The 20,653-nt window shown below is 42.0% G+C and overlaps 2 protein-coding genes across 4 annotated transcripts; both read right to left on the reverse strand.

Annotated features, from left to right (window-relative positions):
* Positions 1 to 431: 431 nt before the first annotated feature.
* Positions 432 to 12,848, reverse strand: mdc1 (mediator of DNA damage checkpoint 1). 3 transcript variants are annotated; one of them, XM_027289698.1, is made up of 13 exons: positions 12,662 to 12,848; positions 12,053 to 12,215; positions 11,363 to 11,962; positions 11,205 to 11,271; positions 9,869 to 11,079; positions 8,845 to 8,907; positions 7,275 to 8,732; positions 5,014 to 7,133; positions 4,354 to 4,491; positions 4,055 to 4,237; positions 3,823 to 3,948; positions 1,818 to 1,928; positions 432 to 1,738 (listed from the first exon to the last, which is right to left on the reverse strand). In XM_027289698.1, the coding sequence occupies exons 2-13, from the start codon at positions 12,186 to 12,188 to the stop codon at positions 1,535 to 1,537; spliced, it is 6,417 nt and encodes a 2,138-aa protein (XP_027145499.1). In that variant the 5' UTR covers positions 12,189 to 12,215; positions 12,662 to 12,848; the 3' UTR covers positions 432 to 1,534. The 3 variants fall into 3 exon arrangements, with proteins under 3 accessions (XP_027145499.1, XP_027145498.1, XP_027145497.1); XM_027289697.1 differs by having other exon boundaries at positions 5,014 to 8,732; positions 12,053 to 12,210; XM_027289696.1 differs by having other exon boundaries at positions 5,014 to 8,732.
* A 2,214-nt stretch (positions 12,849 to 15,062) lies between these two features.
* On the reverse strand, positions 15,063 to 19,609 carry tubb5 (tubulin, beta 5). The gene is made up of 5 exons (XM_010735018.3): positions 19,441 to 19,609; positions 16,780 to 16,888; positions 16,489 to 16,599; positions 16,140 to 16,384; positions 15,063 to 16,021 (listed from the first exon to the last, which is right to left on the reverse strand). Exons 1-5 carry the CDS (start codon positions 19,495 to 19,497, stop codon positions 15,209 to 15,211), a joined length of 1,335 nt encoding a protein of 444 aa, XP_010733320.1. The 5' UTR covers positions 19,498 to 19,609; the 3' UTR covers positions 15,063 to 15,208.
* Between the last annotated feature and the right edge of the window lie 1,044 nt (positions 19,610 to 20,653).

Here is a 20,653-nt window from a genome sequence, read left to right on the forward strand (position 1 = left end):
AAATGACCTGGAAAATAACATTAAATTACATGTTATTTAGCCAAAGATCATAGTCCAACTTTTTCTGTTCTTAATCTTAAAATATAACCAGAGGAGGTGTGTTGGAATCTGTTCAGTACAACCCAAACTCATTAAAACCTCTTGAAAACTCCAAAAGGTTTCAAGAAGTAAACCTTCATCTCAGTTATTCTCAAGCTAAAACACTTCATTAGACTCAAACTGGCACGTCATAAAGCAAAGAGGTAAAAGGAGATCTTGCTCACGTAAGGGTCTTCATAAAGTCCTGAACTTAGTAAAATAACTCCAAAATCTCCATACAAAGTGCACATGTGTCATGTTTCATCTGTTAGCCGGATGTTTCCTTTGCTGAGCAATACTCCAAAGCCTCAATGTAAAATATGCAGAGTAATCACGCTGTTGCGACACTTAAGTTATACATAATAGAAAATATTTAATGTTTCCATTGGTAATACAGACAGATGACATAATTCCATACAAATACAAACTTTGTGTCGAGATGTTAGCTATTTGACAGTTCTGAAACCAAACTTATAAGCTCATGAGTCCGTCTTTAAAACGCCAATGGCACAGCAAGTTTAAAGATCTTCAGTAGGTCAGGAAAGAAACCAAATGTCAGTTCTGTTTACTGGCCTTTTTGTGACATATATGAACACAGAAGGTAAATGTATACCATGGACAAACAGACTGATGTAGAAGCAGCATCAGCATTCAAGTGCCTTTATTGTGTCTCATCCCTGGAGGTAATAGGTTTGGATGAAGCCTTAATGGAGTACGGTGGTGATGGTTAATGGAACAACAGACACACTGGTAGATTCATGGTTACCTCAATATAAAAAAGGTACTACGCACTTCTTATCAGGACAGGAAACAAATGCTTTTTTTTCCCATCACCACCGTAGCTGATGGATTTCAAATCAGACTGCATTGGTTCCCCTATCCCACCACCCAAACATGATTATACAACTCCCGCTTTCATGGCTGGTTACCTGCCAAACTGGCTGATTGAGTTGAAGCACTTAGCACTCACACAGAGCAGCAGCAATTTTACAGCATTAATTCCTGCTCTGCTTGTTATCGTACAAAGAGAGGGGTGGAGCACGCGAGAGGATGAGAGGGGTAAAGTGACAAGGATGGTTAATGGGTAATTATTTCCCACCCTGCATAGCAGCAACAGCGTTTTTAGCTCGTGTGTTAAAAACTAAATTTTTTCCACACGTATAAATCAAAAGATAAGACTGTAAGAAAATACAGTAAGAGTAGATTTTTAAAACGAGATGTTGTACATGTGAAATTAGTTTTTGATATTTAACAGAAAAAAAAACACAGTAAAATTACTTCAATGCTTTGCACGCAGTGTTTACCACCCTGTGGGTGAGCACTCGACTTTTGCTGCATGTGGAAAACACATTCTTCAAGTCTTTTGTACAGACGAACAGCTGACTCACTAGTTTCTACCGGTCTCTTGATTTGGGAATCTATGATCCTGGAGTTTTTACAGTATAAACTGATGTTGCTAAGTCTTCTTTCTGCTCCTTCCTCTGCCTCCTGCAGGTTGTAGATTGCTTGTAGGGGCAGAGAGTGCGTTGGTTTGGAGGTCGAGCTTCTGCTGCAGGATCCCTGAAAGAATGAACTCAGCAGTGACCACTGGGAGAGATGCAGTGAGAGCCGGGCCACACAGAAACCAGTCCTCCTCGCAGGAAATCACTACAGTCCGAGGCTGAAAGGGAGGAAATAAAATCAGATAAGTATCCATACCACAAAATAATGCTAAATTATTGTATGTGAAACTTGGGTACCTTGTGAGAGGAGGGCATCTTAGCAAGAAAGGTAGCTCCACTGCAGGTGATGATGTCTTTCATTTGAACTGGCTCTGGCTTCACTGACTTTGTAACATGGATCTCATATCCCTGAGGAAACACAAGAGATGCAGCAAACAACATGTAAACAAATATTGTTCAAAGATTTCCCTCTATTTTTATTTAATCTCTGCAAGAACACCTCAGGAAATCAATACAAGGCTCTTAGAAATGTAATTCGGTATAACAGGTGTATACTATTCCCCAATTTCAGCTAGAATCAGCAAAATATGTTACAAAACTATCCCTTTGCTGCTTTGATGAAACAGTGCTTAAGAGTATGCAACAGAAACGGAAACATTACCGCCTGCTTCCCTATGTGAAGTGCTCATAAAACATAACCAATACATTAACAATAAATGTCAAATTACTTCCCACAAGTCACAGTACAACGGTAAACAATCGACACTGTGCTCTCATGAAGATGGGCTGAGCTAAAAGCAATGCTTGTGGGTAAAAAGTCAAGTATTTCAGTAGCAACTATTATTTTCATTATCGATTAATCTAGAAAATAGTGAAAAATGTAGGTCTAAGTTTCCCAAGGTGATGCCCTCAAATGCCTTGTCTTTTATCAGTTTATTGTCATAGAAGCCTAAAGAAACCAAAAACTAAAATCAGAAAACATTTTAATATTTTAATTAAAAAAATTATTCAAAACAATCAATTGTCAAAACAGTAGGTGACTAATTTATAGATCCGGTGTGTAAGATTTAGGGAGATTTATTAGCAAAATATGACATGTATTTTCAAAGTAAAGAACAATACACACACACACACACACACACACAGTAATAATAATAATAATAATAATAATAATAATAATAATAATAAATAAAAACTTGACATAAACCATAACATGCCAAAACAAAGTACACACAAAGAGGCTTATTATAATATCAGAGTTCAATGTCCAGTTGCATCAAATATGTTAGAACAGGTACTCTTTGGGGGGTTAACTACAGTTTCAAGTACCCTAGGATAGGTCTTCGTACACCATAGAATTTCTGTAAGATGCCAGAAAAGTGTCTCCCAGACCAAATGACTCCCTCACTCTAAACAGGTACCCCCACTCCACCTGGTCAAATGCCTTTTCGGTGTCTAAACATAAAACGGTTTGTTTTGAACCTGTAGCAAATACATACACAATAAATACATGCTATTTATCAGCCGTCTTGTATTGAAAAAGGAATATTTGTTTGTAATAAACCCTGTTTGGTCTCTATAAATAAGGAATTCAATATACTGGTTTAGTCTGTTGGCTAATATTGTAGTAAAAATCTTAAAATCCATATTGAGCATAGAAATTGGATGGTAAGAGGCAAGATTTGCGTCATCTCTATCTGGTTTAAGTATGAGAGCAACGTCCGCATTATATAATGTTGGTGGTAGATTTTCTATCTCAGCGGAGTGGGACAGCATCCTGACCAGGAGTAGAGATATCTGGAGAGAAATATTTTTTTGTAGAACTCTGGTCCAAAACCGTCTGGCCCCGCGGCCTTTACATTATAAATATGAATTGTTGTGGTTTCATTAGATCTACAGAGGGAGCAGTTCCTCTTCCACAGAGTCTATCATGCTGAACTACCTTGTTTCTACAGTTTGCCTGAATGGACAAACCAAACAACTTCACATTTTCTGCTAATTTCACGGCCACTGTAGTTTCTCGTACTTGCTTAGGGAGGATGGGGTTAGTGTTATTCAGCTGACTGCAATCTACAAGTTTACCAATAGATGCCACCATTCTACACACTAGACATTCAAGAGTCAACAACCATTCAATCAAGCCATTTCAGATATTTGATAGGCTGCAGATGAGTCTAACACAAATATTTCTGGATCACTATTCCTCACTGTCAATATTATTCACAACCTCTGTGCCGTACTCACTCTGTCATCCGTTCACCAGAGAAAAAATATGACAGAAATAAATGGTATGACTGAGTACCTGTAAGAGAGGCTGACTGCTGGCAATCTGCAGGGACTCCTGCAGGCAGAAATTGAACTTCTTCTCCTGCTCCAGATCATTTACAACAAAAAGATTAGGAGGCAGGAAGCTCCCAGCCTTCCCACTCTGAAACACAGAGAAAGACAACAAGAGCCATGAGAGTTTGAAGATGTGTCTGAGAGAGATACAAACTGGTCTGGGGCCAGTTTTAACTGCTAATATAGCAACAAACCTTTTCCAGCCATTGAGTGGTAACAATGGGGATTCCTTTAGCGACCGCACACAGGAACTTTACAGTCCTGCGCACCTTATCAGTCACCAGAACTTTCATGTCTGCCACACCTTTCGCCATGCAGCCGCCTAAACGAGCCAACACTCTCTCTCCTGCTTCATCCACTACGCCTGTGAACAGCACCTGAGAGAATGACAGAAAATAGTCTCAGTATTGGTTTGGTCTAAATCCTAAATGTGTTTATCATTATCAAATTTCCCTCTGCCGCATATTTTCTTTTTTTTTTTTTAACATAAAACCTTGTAGGCCTGGCTGGCAGTTCGTAATCGACCACTAGCTGCCGGTGAAGCGGAGGAGGAGCGAGGTGTCTTTGCCACAGGCGAGAAATCTGCAGTGGCCTGTCGCTTTCGGGATCCACTGCTCTTTGGAGTCTGGGGCTGTTAAATGGGAGAGAAAGCAGGAAGGGGAGGACGGGGAATAAAGCGAGACCAACCAAAACAGACCACAAAATACGACAGACAAGGACAAACATGAAACACACAAGGAGAACAGTGAGGATAGGAGGAGTAAAAAACAAAGATAAAACATCAGAGTAGGAAGTGACTCTGTGACCACTTAATTCATTAGTGTATTAAGGGTCATGCAGAGCAGGTCAGACTATTCCTGTTGTTGAGAGTGGTAGACAGTCCCTGATGTGGATTGCAGTACATTATGATGGCTGGAAAGGCTGACTCATTGACAGAAAATGCACTGGGGCCTTTGGACAAGGTAAAAGCCTTCCTCTTCAAGGACATAAGTTCCTGGACGCTAATTATATACTACTCAGCCTTCTGTTTGGTCAGATTTATGTTGGAGCCCTAATGTATTTTTTGTCTCAATCAAACAACAACAATAACAACAACAACAACAACAACAACTAAGACCTCAATACATGTTTAGAAGTGAAGCAATCGAGTCACCTCTGATGACTCCACATGTGCATCCTGGTCGACAGAGGATCCACTCTCTTCCTGCTCCTGTATCTTCTTTTTCTGCACCGCTGATGGCCGACCCCTGCCTCTCCTCTCAACAATCTCCTCCTCCATTCTCTCACTCTCTTCTTTCACCTCCACTTCAGTGGAGGGTTTCTTGGCTTGAGAGGTGGATGCTCTACCTCTCCTCTTGGCTTGGACAGGAACCTTGTCTTTTGTTTTAGCTTCTGCCGCCTCTGTTGTTCCTTTGGAAATTTTGAAACTACTGCTTGATTCTTCCTCTGTATTTGGCTCCAAGTCTCTTTTTCTTCCTTTTCCTTTAGCCTCACCTCCATCATTGACTGCAGGAGCTACCGATGCCTCCACAGTTTTACTCTTTACTGCTTTTTGGCCTTTTGCCCTGATATTCTTTTTAAGTGGAACTAATTCTTCAGTGGCACATCCTTCCTCCTGATATGAGGAGTCGTCCTCATCTGCAGCTGCAGGTTCAGAGTCATTTGCATTGGCTCGCCGTTGCCCCCTTGTGGTACTAGCCTGCTGAGAGTCTGCCTTCTCTTTCTCATCTTCAAGGGGAACTGCATTACAAGATTCATCTGCTTTCCTGCTCTTCCTGCCTCTAGCTGGAGATTTGGGAGCCGAATTCTTATCTCTCTGACTATTAATAAGAGAGTTTGTCTCTGTTCTTTGGCCCCTTCCTCGTTGCCTGCCTCCTCTTCCTCTACTCTGAGAGTTCAAGCTGCAGCTGGAAATCTCAGAGTTGAGGGAGTTGTTAGAGTTTGACCTCAAAAGGACTCCCTGAGGAGTTGGCCCTGCATCCACTGTCCTCCTCCTATTGCTGCTTCTGGCGGCAGCTGTCTGGGGGGGCTCACTGGTCCTCTTTGCTCCTCTGCCTCGACCCCTCCCGCTGCTCTCCTGGGTGCTAACACTCGAAGCAGACATCTCTGAGTTGACAGAGTTGGAAGAGTTGGAGCGAGATCTGGTTCTCCTTGCTGGGACATCATCATTGATTGATATTGTTGAGTCTTGCTCCAGCTCTGTTGTACACGTGGCAGCAGTTGTTCTTCTGGCTGCTCTTCGACCTCTTGCGGGAGCTTTGGGCTTATTTTCCCTTTCCTTTGCTTCGCTCTCTAGTCTTTCTTGGTGTTCTTGCTCCTTCCTCTCCCTCTCAAGTCTCTCTTCCAGTTCCCTCTTTGCAGTCTCCAATCTTGCGTTTTCTTCCTGCTCTTTTCTTTCCTTTTCTATTCTCTCGTTTTCTTCTCTCTCCAGTCTCTCTCTGTCTTCTCTTTCAGCCTTTTCATGCTCTAATCTCTCCTTTTCTTCCTTCTTCCTTTCCCTCTCCAATTGTTCTTTTTCTTTTTGTGCCCTATCAGCTCTTTCCTTTTCTTCTTGTTCCTTTCTTTCCCTCTCTATTGTCTCTTTTTCTGCTCTCTCATGCTCGAGTCTTAACCTTTCTGCATTTCTAGCCTCTTGTTCTTCCTTCTCTTTTCTTTCCCTTTCCAATTTTTCTTGTTCTTCCCTCCTCTGCTTTCTCTCCTCTTGTGTCCTTTCTCTTTCATCCATCTCCCTTCTTTCCTTCTCTCCTTCCTCTACCAATCTCCCTGCTTCTTGTTCCTTTATTAGGTTAATATTTTCAGCATGCTTGTTTACTTCTGTCTCTTCCTCTTTTTCGTCATCTTTAGGTTGACTTATGGAATTTTTACCTCTGGCTTGCTTAGCCCGCTCTACCTCCTCATCCTCGCCAGGCCTTGATTTCCCTCTACTTCCTCTGGTAGTTTGCAACACTTTATTCTTCCCTCTTGTCTGTCTCTTGGGAAGTTCAGAAGACCCTGCCTGCCCCTCTTCTTCTCTTAATCTTCCCCTTGTCCCTGTTTTACCTCTAATAGTGATGCCACTGGTCCCAACCTCAGATTGTCCTCCCTTTCCCCTTTGAGGCTGCAGGTCAGAGTCTGTTTCTAAGGGCTGAGTTTCAACAGTGGAGGCCTCAGAATTTGTGAGTGTCTGCGTCTCTTCTTCTTGGATTTGCAGTGGTTTTGCTTTTCTCTTTCTTGGACCTGGAACTGAGTCCTCATCATCATTTTTACCATCATCACCTGTGACCACTGGCTGAGCTTCAACAGCAGAGAGCTCAGAGTTTGTGAGTGTTTGTGACTCTTCTTCAAGTTGCAGAGGTTTTGCCTTTCTTTTTCTTATAACTGGCATTGAGTCCTCATCATCACTTCCTCCATCTTCCCTTGTATCCGTTGGCTGACCTTCAACAGCAGAGAGCTCAGAGTTTGTGAGCGTTTGTGACTCTTCTTCAAGTTGCAGAGGTTTTGCCTTTCTTTTTCTTATAACTGGCATTGAGTCCTCATCATCACTTTCTCCATCTTCCCTTGTATCCATTGGCTGACCTTCAACAGCAGAGAGCTCAGAGTTTGTGAGCATTTGTGACTCGTCAAGTTGCAGAGGTTTTGCTTTTCTTTTTCGTATAAGTGGCAGTGAGTCCTCTTCATCAGTTTCTCCATCATCACCTGTGACCATTGGCTGAGCTTCAACAGCAGAGAGTTCAGAGTTTGTGAGTGTTTGTGACTCGTCTTCAAGTTGCAGAGGTTTTGCCTTTCTTTTTCGTAAAGCTGGAATTGAGTCCTCCTTATCACTTTCTCCGTCTTTCCCTGTATCCATTGGCTGACCTTCAACAGCAGAAAGCTCAGAGTTTGTGTGTCGAATTGAGTCTCCAACATCACTTTCCACATTTCCACTTGTAGCCACGGGCTGGGTTTCATCAACACAGATGTGCGCGGGCTGGGTTTCAGCAAGTGATAACGCAGAACTTGTGAAGGGCTCTGTCTGCTCATCTACAGGCTGCAGTGGTTGTGCTTTTCCTCTTCGTGGACCTGGGATCAAGTCCTCCTCATCACTTTCCTCATTGTCACTTGCATGCATGGGCTGAGTTTCAGCTATAGACAGAGCTTTACTGAGGGTCCTCGCCTGAGGCTCATCTTCCTCAGGTTCTTCCCTCTCTTGTGTTTCATTCTGTGGCCTCGCCTTAACTTGTAGTCCAGAGCAAAAAGGATTTTCTTCATCCAAACACTCCTCTTCCTCAAATACAGACATCGGTTGGGTTTCCATCATGGTAAGAGTAGATGAGACAGGAAAGTCTAAAGGCTGAGTAGCAGTGTCTTTTCTCTCATCTTCATCTGTTTTATCCTCTGAATCAGAGGGCTCTGAAATATAGGCCTGTGTTGCCTCTAGTGCCAAATCTACCTGGTCTTCTATTTCAGATGTTACTGAACATCTGGCAGGTTCCTCTTCCTCTCCGTAATCCTGTGTGGCCTCCAGATTTGACTCATTCTCTACAGAGGTTCTTTCTGCATTTGAGATGGCTGCATATGGTCGTGTCTCTTCCATATTCAATCCCCTTTCCACAGAGACAAACGCTTGGGTGCTCTCCATGGCTAAAACTTGAGCCTGATCCTGCAGATGGCTACTATCAGACAATCCCAACTGGAAAGACCCTTGTCTGCCGGACTGTTCACCGTTTTCATCACCAGAAGACTCAGGGCCAAAAGCTCGGTTGGGGGGCTTGCTGTGGTCCTCTGGAGTGTTGTCTTGGCAGTCTCTGGTCTGAAGAATGAAGGACTGCGTCTCGGCCACGACAAAATCCTCATCCTCCTGGCTGCCTGAGCAGGAAGATAATGATTCAAGTCTTACAGCAGAAGCTACTGCACCTGAGAGAGGGAAAATAAAGAATTTTGTACAAGGATAAGATCAATGTTTTTCTGTCTGACACAATCACTACTTACAAACAGACATAAAGTGCATAACGTCTTATTTTCTTACTCCTAAATGGACATGAAGAAGGACTCAGAAAAGCCTGGGTGTCCATATCTTCCACTTCTCCTCCTGGAACCAAACCAAAGTAAAAATTAAAAGACATTTTAAACAGGCTTATATCTGTTAAGTAACAGGCTAAAATGGTAAACAAGTTCTACAGTGGAGTTCATGTTTTTCAAATTAAGACAATTAAGTCTGAAAATAAAATGAATAAAATCCTGTTTCCCCGAATTGGTTATTTAGACAATCTATCAGTTTCAGTTTGATTCATTCATAAACAGACATTATAGCCTACTTCTGTTTCGAGAGCCAACAACATGTATACTTCTCTTGTATAATACTGTTATTACTTTACTCTATTTTCATTTATTTTTGTTTGTTGATATTGTTTAAATTAGATTTAATTTGGCCTTGATCCTAGAATCACTGCAGTACACTCACACATCTAATACATACACATCTAAACATAAAGAGCTCACTGCAGGCTTGTTCTGTCATTAAAATGTATAGGTTTTATGTGGCATATATTCATTAAACAGCCTGTAATTGTGTAACTGTGACGTCTAATTGTACAATAATACAATGAGTGCATTTTTATTTTCTTTGTCACTGTTGTTTGAACAGTAGATTGCTGTTTTGAGTAAATAATAAAGTTAATCAAATGCAAAAACTATGGTCTACATAACTTTGCTATAAAACAGCAAGAATATGCAATATCAATTAAGAAATAAACTGAAATTTAAAACAATTTCTCAAGTGAAAGTGCCAAACATTCCCCAGTCTGACTTTCTTAAATGTGAGGATTTGATCCTTTTCTTCATCACATATAATAATAAACTAAATATAATTGGGGTTTGGGCCGTTGGTTGAACAAAGTCATCAACCTGAGCTGTAAGATATTATAATGCCAGTTTTTGACTTTTTCTGATATTTTTAAAAAAACGAATAATGAAAAATAAAAAAAAGATCAGCAGATTAATCAATAATAAAATAATTATTAATTACTAAGTTCTCATGAGTGACTGATTACCTTGTACAGGAGTAGAGCAGTTCTGAAGAAGGGGAACCAGCAACCCTGGTGTATTTTCTCTCTGTAGGCTAGGAACCTGGCTGTCACCAGCACTCATCACCTTCTCATCTTCCACATCGGTGTCACTGTCCACCGTGAGGTCAGCTGGATTGACCCCATCCCCGGCAGGGGGTACACTAGGTTCATCCACATCTGTGTCTGCATCAGAATCTGACTGAAGAGCTTCTGGTGCATTACAAGGAACAAATTTCAAGGTTGTGGCAACACAAGGTATAACCAGACAAGAATCATCATCTGTGTCACTGTCAGACAGAGCATCCACATCACTTCCTGTGTCTTCAGCGATGCATGATTTAGTGACAGCAGATGCTGCTGAAGGTTCACTGATCACAGGGGCAGGGACAGTTTCATCATCTGTGTCACTATCTAGATGCAAACTGTGAGCAGTTACAGCGGCAGATTCAGCCCCAGTTGACTTGATATCTAATCTTGTGGGAGTTTCATCTATTTTAGAGCATGTATTAATTGTTCTACTGCCCTTCTCTTCTTCCTCATCAACATCTGTGTCACTGTCTAGGTAGAAATCTTTAATCTGCATTGAAGGAGCAGAGTCAGCCGTCTCTGTGCTCTGAAATGACACAGGTTTTGCTTCTGAAGCAGCGTCTGACACAACAGCATCATCATCCACATCAGTGTCACTGTCCATTGTGATGGCCTCTGGCTGAATAACTGAAATAACATGAGGCGGTTTGGTGTTGTCAGCAGAGGAAGGCACAGATTTGGGGATTTTGTCTATGGCGTCATCATCCTCATCGACATCTGTATCGCTGTCCATGTGAAACTGTGCTGTGTTTGGTGGCTGATCAGCTTGTTGATTTGTATTCAAGGTCACAGGCCCCGTACATGCCACCCCTTCCTCCTCTCCCTCTACATCAGTGTCACTGTCCATGTTAAATGCAGGGATTGCAACTTCTGCTGTAGATACAGGCGATTCATCTTCTCCTGTAAGACTAACATTGCATCCATCAGACTTTCTCCCTCCTAGTGCTGCTCTTTCTTCCTCCTCTTCACTGTCGTCCACAATCACAAGTGCCTTTTTTTCCTTCAGCTGCTGTCGCCCCACATATATGTCTGTCTCCATGCTGAAGCTGACATGTCTGCTAGGCCTATTTTTAGTGGAGGAGGACGGTGTGATGGGACTTTCATCCACACTGTAAAACAAAGCAAATATAATTCAGAAATAAAAGATTGCAAAGAAGAACATACTTACAGGGATTGGTCATGCTTGCGTTATGAATATACATAAATATACTGAAAAAAGGTGTTGTGAATATACCTGGCGATTCTGTTTGTGGGACTCAAGAATGTTGAACAGGTGGGACTGGATTTATCGGAATCTGACACTGTAAAAGAAAAAAAAACATAAACCTGTAAAACGTCATATACAAAAAAAACACATCTTAATTTATATATATGTATACATAATTTACATACCGAGAGCCTTGTGTCGCCTATTTGCACCTCCTCTTTCTCCTTCTGAGTCTGAGTCAGATTCTGGGACCAGGGTCCCCTGTGGCTGTGTTGGGGTTTGCTCAAAGGTCAGACAACCAGTTCTGACAGGAGTCTTCCCTGTGTCCTCCAGATCAGGCAATGACACCCTAGCTTTTGTACCTCCGTTGACACATTTCTTTCCCCCTGTGCTTGTGTCACCTCCCTTTTCTCCTGAGGCATCTGCCAACCTGGCCTTTACCCCTGAATTTCTGCTCACAGAAATCGTGTCCCCTTGAGAAGAGACTATGTCTACAGCACAGCTGACATACTGACACGGGATGTCTGCCACCACCAAACGGTCACGTTCACTGAGGGCGTAGCGTACATTAGGAGTCAGCTTTAAGTGGCCCTTGCGGGTGCCATTCATGCTCCCTAGGTCCCAAACCAACGCCTCTACGTCCACTTCACTGTGACAACCTCTCCTCCGGTAGACAGAGATGCAGATGGCAGCATGCTGTTTGGATATTGAGGCTGCTGGCAAGGGCACGGTGCAGGTGTTGGGGTCACGACCCAATGTATTTTCTCCCAGAAAAAGGGGCAACTCTGGGTGACAGAGAAGAAAGACATGTCCATGCAAGTCAGACATATATAAACAACCTACATGTGCAATAATAGCAGCGTTGAAGCACTCACCTGCCTCAGGGATGTGTTGATTTTTTAAGATGCACAATTTAGCCAATGGTCTCCCCCTCTTGTTTTCATTCTCCTCTTCATTTTCCTCCTCATCTGACTCCAAGATTGAGTCATTGATCATCTGAGTAGCATCCATTCCTCACAGGACAGGACGTCTGCTGTACTTCAAAACAGATACAAACAACGTTAACGTCTAACCAACGTTTAGTTAACGTGGGTAGATACTCGTTACCTAGCACTAGTAGACTTTATCCAGCGTTACTAGGCAACTCCATGCGGCTAAGGTTAGCCTAAATAGCCAGTTGCCACCATGCAGCTTGCAGCAATGATCCAAAAAGCGCCAAGCAACGCTGATACAACTTTTATTGAACGTGTATGAACATGTCTTTTCCAAACTACAGCACTTCGCAGACACTCGTTGACCACCTTAACTTAGTTTGGGTAACTTAAACGTCGACACCCCCAATTTAATGTTGCACTAGCTACAGTACTAGCCACTTAATGTATAATACAGTCAATAAAAACAACAATGTTCTCAATGGAAACGTTACTGCCGCATGGACAATATCAATAAAATAGCAGTTCCCAATTAACCATCAGGGTAATTACCTTGAAAACTATGAAAGAAGTTTACGACATGTCACACGACGGTTTCATCTCATTCGCCCATCTGCATGGCAAACTTGTTCAGGTGATTATGTGAATAATAATATGCAGTGTGCTTTATTAAGATGCTGTCTTCTTCAAAAGTGGTTACACGTACACGCTTTGCACTGCAGATAAACAAAAATGTACATTGATATCCTGATTACGCCCAATAGAGACGTTTTCACCGCAAGCGATTGGCCAAGACACCTATCACTCACGCTAAACTCTATTGTCATTGGTCAGTTTTACTTACAAAGCCTCTGATTGGACCAACATCCACCACCACGTCATTGTTCATAAATTAATTTTCGCGCTATACAGCCGTCTCTTAAAGGGGCCGTACATATATAAAGGCCCAATAGACCAAACCAACAAATGTGTTAATAGAGAGTTTCTCAAACTTTTTTACACCATGTACCAGCTCAGAATATATTATGCTTTCCAAGTACCACCAGTAAAACAGACAATAAAAATATAGGCCCACCGTGTTCAGCTACAGACGCAGGAGGAACATTTATTCCCTCGAACTCGAGAGCTGCCTTGGTAGAAAATGTGTACTCCTGATCCACACATCTCTTCCTTATATTACACATTTGGAGTCACAATTTCAGTGTTTTTGAACACCCACACTCACATTTTAGCTAGAAACTAATCATGGGTGTAGTAGCGCTATGCGGACTGTGACATAACCATGGGGCAGGATGATATTGACACAAAATATTACAATATTTAAGTATCTTTAAGTATTTTCATTCAAATTCTTGTAGTATTGGTGGTTTAAAATGTTTCTAACTTAATTAATTAAAAAAAATATTTCAGAGATTCCTCCATACTCATTCCACTCAAGGGAGCTTACGTACCACCAGTGGTGCCACAGTTTGAGAACCAGTGTGTTAATAGATACAAAGTAACAATAAAGGCTTTATAAACAATGTCACATTATCAAATAGCATTACAAATAGCTTGATAATTCTATATATACAATAAGATAAGACAAGATAAGATGTGGTGTATACACAAGATTGTTCATAAATAAGAATAAATATATAGAGAAAAAAGTCATATTGAATAAAGTCGTGAAGTCATGTTGATGTTGAAGAGTCTGACAGCTGTTGGAACGAAGAACCTGTGGTAGTGCTCCTTCTTACATGGTGGTTATATGATCTTATATGCTGCTTTATTTTTTTAATTCTATATTGATATACTTGTCGCAAAGCAGGACAGCTGCCCTGCATGGCTCCCCGGAACTAAAGTGAACTTTCTAATGTGAATACTGTGCAGCACTACAGCAAAACATAACCTTACATAAGGGCCTTAAAGTGGATGCTGCTTTATTACCCGAACCTTGAGGCCACTCTGTGTCAAAAGGTAGTTTAAAATCAACATTATTTCAGTTTTGTGCTTATAACTTACAACACACAGCTTGGTGTCTGTGTGGGAGGAACACAGTCCCAGCTGCTAGAGTGCAATAAACATATGTTCTTAGGTCTGACTCATAGATCTGGGAATGTGTCTTGGTGCAGAGAAAAAACTTGGGCTTACTATTATCATGTTGCAAATTGGTTGTGTGCCATTAACTATTATAATGCCTGTGGAATAGAAACAGCTCTTGACATTACACCCCATTAAATACTCTAACCACCATGTCTAACCAACTTCATGTCTGCATTAAGAATTCTTACAGTTTGCATAAATGTTTTATAGCTTAATGCTCATGGTACGGACATCAAACCTTACTTACTCATGCATAACAAACTTGAATGACACAGCTATTTTCCATAGCTTCAGGAAACAGCAAATGAATGCATCAGCAACCTCTATCGCTGAAACTGATGACAAATCAGGTTCAATTTTATTTATACTGTATAGCCAAAAATCATTTTTTTAAAATATGCCTCGGGGGGCTTTACAATCTTTAGAGTATACCACCCAAAAACCTCAAGAGTTCACTCAAGGTGTAAAATTAACAAATGGCTACCATCTACTGTCTACCAGCCACTTATATTTTACCAGCATTTGGCTGGTGGCTGGTGCTAATTCTGTGCCCTGCTATCTTGATATCTAGTCCTTTATATGAACACGGTTTTGAAATGTGATTAGAATTGACTGGTTCAGTTGCAGTTGATGTTTTGTTATGTTTGTTTTTGTCATTTCGCTTTATTTCACAGACAGGAAAGGCAGAGGAAACAGGGGGGATGATATGCAGCAAAGGGCCTCAGGCCAGATTCAGCTTTGATTCAGCCTTGACACGTGTATGCGCTCCACTCTGCCTGTGAGCTACTGGTGCACTCCTGATGTTTTGTCAGACAAATAATATAATATGCAAGGATTAATGAAAGGAAAACAGGTTTTCATTTGACAACTTTATTTGTAGTGAATCACAAGGGATATCTAATGTATGCTAAAGTTTGATTCTAGCAATGATACTACGATTATTCCTTGGTTACTTTTGTGGTTGTTCTATTTTGTTATTTTTCATTTTGGCATTTGACCTTCACATCTTTATCTTCAAGCATCATCTTCAGCCTCCTCCTCAAATTCACCCTCTTCTTCAGCAGTGGCATCCTGGTACTGCTGGTACTCAGACACCAGATCATTCATGTTGCTCTCTGCTTCAGTGAACTCCATCTCATCCATACCTTCACCTGTGTACCAATGCAAGAAGGCCTTACGACGGAACATGGCTGTGAACTGCTCAGAGATACGCTTGAACAGCTCCTGGATGGCTGTGCTGTTGCCGATGAAAGTGACGGCCATCTTGAGGCCACGGGGTGGAATGTCGCAGACGGCGGTCTTGACATTGTTGGGGATCCATTCGACGAAGTAGCTGCTGTTTTTGTTCTGGACGTTGAGCATCTGCTCATCAACTTCCTTCATGGACATGCGTCCACGGAATACTGCGGCGACGGTCAGATAGCGGCCGTGACGTGGGTCACAAGCAGCCATCATGTTCTTGGCATCGAACACCTGCTGGGTGAGCTCAGGGACTGTGAGGGCACGGTACTGCTGGCTGCCTCTACTGGTCAGGGGAGCGAAGCCAGGCATGAAGAAGTGCAAACGGGGGAAAGGCACCATGTTGACAGCCAGTTTGCGGAGATCAGCATTGAGCTGACCGGGGAAGCGCAGGCAGGTGGTGACACCGCTCATGGTGGCGGACACAAGGTGGTTCAAGTCTCCGTAAGTGGGTGTGGTGAGTTTCAGAGTGCGGAAGCAGATGTCATACAGAGCTTCGTTGTCAATACAGTAGGTTTCATCTGTGTTCTCTACAAGCTGGTGGACTGACAGGGTGGCATTGTAAGGCTCAACCACTGTGTCTGAAACCTGGGGACAGAAAACACAGAATCTTTCTTCAGTTTTGAGATCTTAGGATAAATCTCAAGGCAAGCAAAACTAAAATTAAAACTCAAAATTCTCATGCTTCATCACAAGGGTTTGTTACCTTGGGGGAAGGCACCACACTGAAGGTGTTCATAATACGGTCGGGGTACTCCTCACGGATCTTGCTGATGAGCAGGGTTCCCATACCGGATCCAGTGCCACCACCAAGAGAGTGGGTGAGCTGGAAGCCCTGCAGGCAATCACAGCTCTCTGACTCTTTGCGGACCACATCCAGGACTGAGTCCACCAACTCAGCTCCCTCTGTGTAATGACCCTTGGCCCAGTTGTTTCCAGCACCGCTCTGACCTGAAGGGGAAGAGATGTCATACAAGTGAGCCATTCTTTTCCCCTGTTTATAAAGAGCTCTAATTTGAGAATGTAATGTGAGAATATAGCTTTATTCAACTCACCAAACACAAAGTTGTCAGGCCTGAAGATCTGCCCAAAGGGTCCAGACCTCACAGAGTCCATGGTGCCAGGCTCCAAGTCCACCAGAATGGCACGAGGTACATATTTACCTCCTCCGCAAGAAAGAAAACAAGAGAAGACAGGGAGAGAGAAAACATACCAACTCAGTAATGCAGAAAACCACAATCTTGGATGTTACCCAAGATATATATAATGTGAGAAAACCAGAAATGACAGAAGTCATTAGTTTATACTTCTGAGTGTGCAAATCAGTTGCCAGAAAGGCAGCTAACCTGTGGCCTCATTATAGTAGACACTGATCCTGTCCAGCTGCAGGTCACTGTCTCCATGGTAAGTCCCTGTGGGATCGATGCCGTGCTCATCGCTGATCACTTCCCAGAACTGCAGAAACAAAATGTAAGGTATCACATGACAGTTACTAGCAAAGAAAATACACATCTATCCATTAGCAATGCGGTTTATGGGACTGGGGACTTTAAACGAGGAAAACAGCAGTGGGTTTGCATTTTTGGATTCTGATGAAAATTACAGGATTTTTTCCCCTCTGACTAAACCATATCTTAACCCATTTAATACCTTGCAGCTGTTAATATTTCCATAGTCATCGACTGATGACATAGCAGAATGCAGTCCTTTTAAAAGTGAAATGCAAAGGAAGAAGCACAAAGGAGCTACAGATCACTCTACGGGCGAAACTGAGAATAAACTCCATTTGCACGCTGTCACACTACACTGAAGACACTGATTGTCTTCAGATCTGTATTCATGTCTTGTTCCACACTCAGTGTGTGTATGCATTAAATCCCATAAGCGAGTGTGACTGTTGCATACCAGGCAGCCATTAGCATGCACATATATTTGTGATATCTTCACAACTGAGGCTTTTTTGGGGTCATACAGTCTGTGATTTTCTGAGGATTTAAAGTAATCTGGATAAGCGGTTTGTATTGCGGCTCAGTACTTAAGAGATTGGGAGTTAGCTGTGGTTTAAGTATCGTGACATTTAAATAAGACGGAACAGAAATGAACAAGTGACATTAATATGAGGGAGGTCCAAGCTGGATAAAGAGAAGAGAAAAAGGGGTCACAAAGTCCAAGCAAAAAGACTGAGAAATTGACAGATACTTGACAGTGACATGATATATGGCTATTAGTAAAGAGTGAAAATAATAGTGAAAGAATGAGGACAATAAGCAGGAAAGCGATGCCACACCCTGACCCAGTTCACCACAATGTAGCCCTTCAGCAGTTCTGTCAATCATGTCCACTGGACATCTGAGTCAATGAGTCCTGGGGGAATGGAAACAAATGGAGATCCTCACTGCCTGGCCACCAGCAGATATTTTAGCACCATATTGGGCAAGCACAGACACAAATGATACTCCATGCATTAAAAAGGGAGATGCATATAAATGTACTGCACTATCTCCATTTGCACACACTTATACATGATTGACTGTAGTTAATTTTTTTTTTTTTAAATCAATAAAAGTATATGTAATGGTTATATGTTGTGTATATTTCCTGGCTAGCCATTATTCCAAGGCATTGGCAACAACTGCATATTAAGTCAATTGACAGCCCAGTGACTTCACCCACTGTGCATCAGCTGTTTCCTCCATTCCTCCCCCACCCAACCCCTAATTTGGTTAGGAGAGGAAAGACATTGATTACAAAGACAGTCCCTGCTTTACCGGGCATTAAAATCTCTGCCAGCAGGGCATCACTACGGATAATGATGTATCCTACAATATCTGGGCCATTGTTAATGTGGTCTCCAAGCTGTATTTGAATACCAGGACAAGATTCATGTGTGTGTGTGTGTTTGAGAGGTCCCACTTAAACATATGCTGTCTGTGACAAATTATCAGTTGTAAAACAAAAGGAGGCATTAAAGACAGGGATAATAAAGGGGCAAGAAGGCATGACTGTAGCAGACTGCAATTGTTACTGTAAGACTGGGTGGATGATGTATTGTGCTTGAGAGCCAGACTGCAGGTAGACTATAGTGTCAAATTGGATATAAATTGACAAAGGCAATGCATGTGGGTGTATTTCATTGTTAAAAGCACTGATTATGTCTCACAAAATGCACATTATTGATATTTTTTTAAAGGGAACAGTTCTTTCTGAACCAATTATCCATGCCACACCCTTTCCACAGCTCCCCTGCTTTCTCACCAGCTGAAACAGCAGTCTGCATCTACAGCCCGCAGAAATAAAAAATAATAATCAATGGGATATTGATCCATCAGTCATTTGGGGAGAAGAGTAAAAAACAAAAAACAAACAAAAAAAAAACTAGGCCTCCCATCCTAGCTCTCCCACTCATTGTCTGAAATACCAGCCATATCTGCCTGTGCAAGACAAAGAAACCAGAGGAGTGCGGAGTACACCGACTGAAGGGCTCTGACAAGTGAAGAATAGACTGATTTTTTTTCTTCCTTCTTCTTCTTTCTTGTCCCCCAGACAATGTCTTGAGGTCAGCTGAATCCCCACAGCTGAGACGCAGACACGCCCGGTGTTGTGTGAACAAAAAAAAAACCAGTCGAGACACAAGAGCCCCCGTTATACCGTTATATCGATGAGAGCAATGCACTGCTGCTCCACACCCACCCACCAGTTACCGCAGTGCACAAGATTGAGACAGAAAAGCACAGAAATACACATCACCAGTTGGCTTTTACTATATATGAGAGATATCAGATTTATTGTGTGTTTAAATACACAAAGATACAATATATAGGATCTTTTTTTATTTATGCACAATGAGACAAAAGAAGTCCTTTGTCTTCATACATAATTCATCAGCTATATAAAGATTTAGGGAAAATATTGATTGTACACAATGAGCTTTGGGCGTTTTCACCAATGAGATTTTTTTTAAATCTTGTAAAGGAATCAATTATTTATCAATAATTATATTTTCTTACCTTGGCACCAATCTGGTTACCGCACTGGCCGGCCTGGATGTGCACGATTTCCCTCATTGTGGATGCGAAAGTTTTACAAAGGCGAGCAGAAGCGTTTTTTCACGGGAACGAGGAGCCGACCGCAGACTGGAGTTAAAGAGCCGGACAATGCATTTATAACGTTGGAGCGTCTCCAGGACGAGGCTGGGGCCGGGGAGCAGGCGTGGCTAAACCCAGCTGCTGCGATCCGGGGATTGGCTGAGACGACTGACCCAGACTTGGGATGAGGAGGGGCTCTGCTGCAGATCAGGGAGGGGAAATTAGATCTAGAGATTTACCAGAATTTTACCAGCTGGTGCCAAAAAAATATCCGATAAGATGTTGTACAGCTTCTTTTTTATGTTTCAGAAATTAGACGCGAGTTATCAGCAGGTTTAAATCATTTTCCTCACTGTACCTCTCCCTGCAGAGGAGGCAGATGGCAGGAATTTCTGTTTCAAGACTGAGACGAGGTGGGGTCAGTCGGTTCAAACTGTCCTCCTCAGGGTGCTTTGGCAATCCAAGTTGCATGTTGAAAAAATACTCTCACCACAACACAAAGTCAATCTAGCTGTTCTGGAGCTTTTTTTTTATTCATCAGATTTATCAGATCTTAATGATTCGTTTAGAGCTATGGTGCATTGCATTCAGCTGTGTCATTTTTTTGTCTAAGCTAGCGATGAAACTGCACTGCAGCTGCTTCACTGTAATGTCTGATGGGATATGCATGACTGGCCACTTCAGTTCAGGTTCAGGTTTTCACTTCATCAGGTTACACTTGTACAATCCAGTGGTCTCCAATACAACTCTGCCATACATTCTGCTTTTACAAAGCTAATTATGTTTCAGTTTTTGTTGACAATGTCAGAGAACCTTTACCACTGAGGTTGTAGTTTGCAGGTGTTACGGCCAAAATATTAGAAACACCTCTCAATATAATGCAATCCAGATTAACACTACTGCAAACTACAACCTCAATAATACACCGAATAGTTAAATTAATTCCACGTTGACAGTGTCGAAAAACTCACACATAATTAGCTTTGTAAACATTAAACCTATTGCAGAGTTCTGTTGGATCACATTGGACCGGTGTACATGTTTGTATTTATGTTGTGTTTTGTTATGTTAAATGGTGTACGCCCTGTGCTGCAGAGAAATATGATAATACAGTCAAATCAAATCTGCAGGATGG

The sequence above is a fragment of the Larimichthys crocea genome, chromosome XVI, assembly GCF_000972845.2.
Source record: "Larimichthys crocea isolate SSNF chromosome XVI, L_crocea_2.0, whole genome shotgun sequence".
NCBI lineage: Eukaryota > Metazoa > Chordata > Actinopteri > Sciaenidae > Larimichthys > Larimichthys crocea.